The following is a 5236-nucleotide window of genomic DNA, read 5'->3' as shown; positions in this document are numbered from 1 at the left end:
CGTTACACACACATTCTTAGGCGAATGCTACATTACGGACCCTGTTCAACACACACCAGGAACTGTTAGGAACCTGTTCAACACACACCAGAAACTGTTAGGAACCTGTTCAACACACACAACTGAATAAAACACAAGGACCTGAAAGGACACAACCTTATAGGGACCCCAACATTATATGTCATCATCATCATAAGTAATGACCCTCATGAAAGTCAACAGAATGACCCCTGACCTCTGACTCCACCTTGTCCTCCAGGTGAGATCGCCCTGCTGCTGAACAGGCCGCGGGCGGCCACAGTGGTGGCCCGGGGACCCCTGAAGTGTGTGAAGCTGGACCGGCCCCGCTTCGAACGGGTCCTGGGGCCCTGCTCGGAGATCCTAAAGAGGAACATCCAGAGATACAACAGCTTCATCTCTCTCACCGTGTGAGGGGCCACCGGGGGCCAAATGGGGAGGGAAAGGTGCGGATGGGTGGGGAAGGGGGGTTCCGGTGACAGGGCTTCTTCCTGCCTTTTTTTCATTTGGCGTTGTTCTTCTAATTCTGATCTTCTTCTTCTCCTTCACTTTGACCTGTACTGTCTCTGTAGCTTTATTTAAATGAACAATGAAACATGTGGGATGAATGTGGCGAGGACGGACAGACAGTGTGGATGTACTTTAAATGGCTCATATGTTACAGGGGTCATATATGTTTACTGAATATGATACATGCTTGGAGAATGCAATGAATGGAGGTAGATTGCACTTGTATGTATTTTATGTGGTAAACTATAACAGGGGAGTGGTGGGGCAATTCAGGAAGGGAAGTCATGAATTCAGGAAGTGATGTCATGTTTACGTACAGCGATGGAGGAAGTTGGGTGTCTTTGCGCGCTGGTTGTAGTTTTTTGCCTTTTCGCTTTAGGGTCCTGGTCGTTGGTCCGTGGTTGCCATTTCTACGTCAAATCAACCCACTACCTGATGACACAGGCCTTTGTTACCTAAAAACTAGAGGTAGACGTAAAAACAACTTTAATTCTTGTCTGTTTCATTGATCTCAATGCTTTTTAACTGTGCTTGTGTTGCTGGTACGAATGACGATGGGGTGTTTGTTAGAAGTTATATTTTCAATAGGGGTTTTATTGATGGATGCTGCAAATGTGCCATGTGAAGGAGTGTGGCTTTTATTTTGTAAAGATACCTCCATTCTGATGTTTTATCTGAATCTGAATCTGTAAATTGTTCCAAAGGCGCAATAGTGTTTGTTAGATTAACACACACACACACACTCTCTCAAACACATAACACACAGACACGGTCACACACTAACAGACACACACATGCACATGTACACACACATACACAAACACACACGTTCTGACATACACTCATACAGGTGGATATACACACACACATACACACACTCACACACACACACACACTCTCTCAGGACTATAAATTCATAATACAAATGTCTTACACTGGATGCTTTTTCAGCTGATTTTGGTCTGTGTTAAATTGATTGGTGAGATCATTTTCCATCACTTTACAGTTCTTAGCTTTTGGTGAATACAGCAGTTTGTTTAAATTGTTTTGATGATGTTGATTTAAATGTTATTATAAATGTTTAAACCAGAGAAATAGACAAAGTTATGTTACTCTCTTTCTAAGTCATTGGAGATTGTGATCTCTATCTCGATTCAAAGTTGCACAATAATTGACCAATGGCAGATGATGTCCAATGGAGCTGACCTATAGAACAGCATCTTTCTGTATTCCACACTCTCATTGGTTCTCATCATATTATTCCATCCTTTTCAGCAAATAAATACAAGCTTCTGAACTCCACTGGTTTCTTTCTTTGTGTTTGCCATATATTTAACTGTGCTGTTTCACTCAAGCTAGAAACACTTTACAGACTGTATGTTTTACATCTTGTTGTTTTTAGTCCCACTGGTTTCACTGGTTCTAGGTTTCACTGGTTCTAGGTTTCACTGGTTCTAGGTTTCACTGGTTCTAGGTTTCACTGGTTCTAGGTTTCACTGGTTCTTGGTTTCACTGGTTCTTGGTTTCACTGGTTCTTGGTTTCACTGGTTCTTGGTTTTACTGGTTCTAGGTTTTACTGGAAATAGTTTTTCTGTCGCTCTTCCATTAATTGTTTGTTCTCTACTGGTGTCTCTCTCCATCCCTCTTTTTCTTTCTCCCACTCCTCCACCTCTTCCCCTCGTTCTCCTACCCACCTACCCTTCCTCTCTCTCCTCCGCTCTCTCCATCCCTCTTTCTCTTTCTCCCTCTCTTACCCCCTCCCACTCCTCCACCTCTTCCCCTCATTCATCTACCACCTACCCTTCCTCTCTCTCCTCCACCTCTTCCCCTCATTCACCTACCCACCTACCCTTCCTCTATCTCCTCCACCTCTTCCCCTCATTCTCCTACCCACCTACCCTTCCTCTCTCTCCTCCACCTCTTCCCCTCATTCACCTACCCACCTACCCTTCCTCTCTCTCCTCCACCTCTTCCCCTCATTCTCCTACCCACCTACCCTTCCTCTCTCTCCTCCACTCTCTAAGCTAGGTGTCGGTCATCCGTCAGTGTATAGCGGGACATCAGGATTCCTCACAGCTAGTTTCCACTCTGCTGTGTGGAGTAAAGCTGAAGCCTTGACACATTCCTCCCCATCTTAAAGCCTGCTAAATCAACTGAGGAATGTGGCCTGCACTGAACCAACACCGTTTAGCCCCCCTCACACACAACCACCTGCATGTATGTGAGTGTGCACACAGACACGTTGATAGACACACACATTCATACACACAAACGCATGCTTGCAGACACACACATTCACACCATAAACACACCCACATTCATTTAAATACACACACACTCACGCACACACACACACACCCGCCCTGTCTTAGCTGCATACAAAGACACAGAAACACACACACACTGTCCTGCATACACACAGGCACACCACAGAAATCCCAGTGATTATCAGAGGCTCCTGTCAGAACAGCTAGGTTGTGTTTATGTCCCAACATCACCACACTCTCCTCCAGGCCCCAGAGCAACACACAGTACATCTCTACAGTTCACATTATTTATCCTCTCCTTTCTCCTCTTCCTTCCCTTTTTGTTTACAGTTTTCTGATTCACACTTTATTTCTAGTCGTCCACGTAATTCTTTCTCCCTCGTTCCCCTGCCTCGTCACCTCTCACAGTAGCAGAGACGGGTGACGAGGTCAGTAGAGGGTCATGTTATAGAGACACAACTCACAAACACAAATCAAGCAAATAATACAGTGTTTCAATGCATGTACTGTATGTATGGTGTTGAAGCACAGAATCATTCAGGCCCTGATCAATTCCTCATTATATACGTTCTTCCTTCAAACAGGTAGTCTAACGTTTCACCTTCAACATCTCTTCAAACAGGTAGTCTAATGTTTCACCTTCAACATCTCTTCAAACAGGTAGTCTAATGTTTCACCTTCACCTTCAACATCTCTTCAAACAGGTAGTCAAATGTTTCACCTTCACCTTCAACATCTCTTCAAACAGGTAGTCTAATGTTTCACCTTCAACATCTCTTCAAACAGGTAGTCTAATGTTTCACCTTCACCTTCAACATCTCTTCAAACAGGTAGTCTAATGTTTCACCTTCACCTTCAACATCTCTTCAAACAGGTAGTCTAACGTTTCACCTTCAACATCTCTTCAAACAGGTAGTCTAACGTTGCACCTTCAACATCTCTTCAAACAGGTAGTCTAATGTTTCACCTTCAACATCTCTTCAAACAGGTAGTCTAATGTTTCACCTTCAACATCTCTTCAAACAGGTAGTCTAATGTTTCACCTTCAACATCTCTTCAAACAGGTAGTCTAATGTTTCACCTTCAACATCTCTTCAAACAGGTAGTCTAACGTTTCACCTTCAACATCTCTTCAAACAGGTAGTCTAACGTTTCACCTTCACCTTCAACATCTCTTCAAACAGGTAGTCTAACGTTTCACCTTCAACATCGCTTCAAATAGGTAGTCTAACGTTTCACCTTCAACATCTCTTCAAACAGGTAGTCTAATGTTTCACCTTCAACATCTCTTCAAACAGGTAGTCTAATGTTTTACCTTCAACATCTCTTCAAACAGGTAGTCTAATGTTTCACCTTCAACATCTCTTCAAACAGGTAGTCTAATGTTTCACCTTCAACATCTCTTCAAACAGGTAGTCTAACGTTTCACCTTTACCTTCAACATCTCTTCAAACAGGTAGTCTAACATTTCACCTTCAACATCTCTTCAAACAGGTAGTCTAACGTTTCACCTTCAACATCTCTTCAAATAGGTAGTCTAATGTTTCACCTTCAACGTCTTCCACAAACCGGTGGACACAGCTCAACACTCCAACCCAGAGTGGTTATCTAACCAGAGGTGATGAGCTGTGTCTGACCTGTGTCTTGGTCTATGTAGAGTCCACAGCACCTGATCTGGCTTCCACCCTGGAACTCTGTGAGTGGGCCTGACCTTCATAAAGGCTGAAGTTGGCACTGCTATCAGGGTGCTATGACGAAGCATAACCTGCTTGTACCCCTCTGGCTGTGGGCCAGGGTGTAATCAGAGCTGTATTCGTAAAGTGTCTCAAGGTAGGAGTGCTGATCTGGTATCAGGTCCCCCCTGCCCAAATAATCGTATCATTATATTATCTAAACTGTAAAACTAATCCTAGATCATATTCCCGAGACTTGTGTGAATACGGGCCCAGGACACATGCATGCACACACACACACTATACATTCTCTCTCTCTCTCTCGCTCTCTCTCTCTCTCTCTCACTCTCTCAGTATCACACACACCACCTGGATATACTGTACAGGGTGACCAAGTTCATTGCCTGAGACATATAGTGCATTCCTCCATATAGCAGTCATCCATCTACACATACCCAGGCCAGGACAGCAGCAGTTCATGCCCAGCCAAAGCTCCCCATCCCTGGGATGATGAGAACCACAGCCCCCTACAACACATCCATCCAGGACAATTGTCTCATTGAATGAATGGTAAGTGCATTGTGTACAGGAAATGGATTATGGCTTTGATTATATAGACATACATATAGCTTTAACACAGGTATCATTAGACACTTCTGGGAACGTTACATTTGACATGGAGGAATGAGTGAAAGACATGAACCAGTTTCCCCTGATTCTTGTGGGAATGAGAGCGCTGTAAGGAGAACCCAGGCCCTCTTGTGAAAG

General features: G+C 43.9%; 1 protein-coding gene across 2 annotated transcripts in view; it reads left to right on the top strand.

Moving 5' to 3' along the window:
• The window catches only part of prkar1b (protein kinase, cAMP-dependent, regulatory, type I, beta), a 194405-nt gene extending 192575 nt beyond the window's left edge, over positions 1 to 1830 (top strand). For both annotated transcript variants that reach the window (XM_031814385.1, XM_031814386.1), the window contains one exon: positions 260 to 1830. In XM_031814385.1, the coding sequence (XP_031670245.1) occupies positions 260 to 432 (173 nt within the window). In that variant the 3' untranslated portion in view covers positions 433 to 1830. The remainder of the gene's footprint in view (positions 1 to 259) is intronic.
• Positions 1831 to 5236: the final 3406 nt, after the last annotated feature.

The sequence above is a fragment of the Oncorhynchus kisutch genome, unplaced genomic scaffold, assembly GCF_002021735.2.
Source record: "Oncorhynchus kisutch isolate 150728-3 unplaced genomic scaffold, Okis_V2 Okis06b-Okis10b_hom, whole genome shotgun sequence".
In the NCBI taxonomy this organism is placed as follows: Eukaryota; Metazoa; Chordata; class Actinopteri; order Salmoniformes; family Salmonidae; genus Oncorhynchus; species Oncorhynchus kisutch.
Note: the sequence above shows the minus strand (reverse complement) of the source record. Positions and strands in the feature narration are given on the sequence as shown.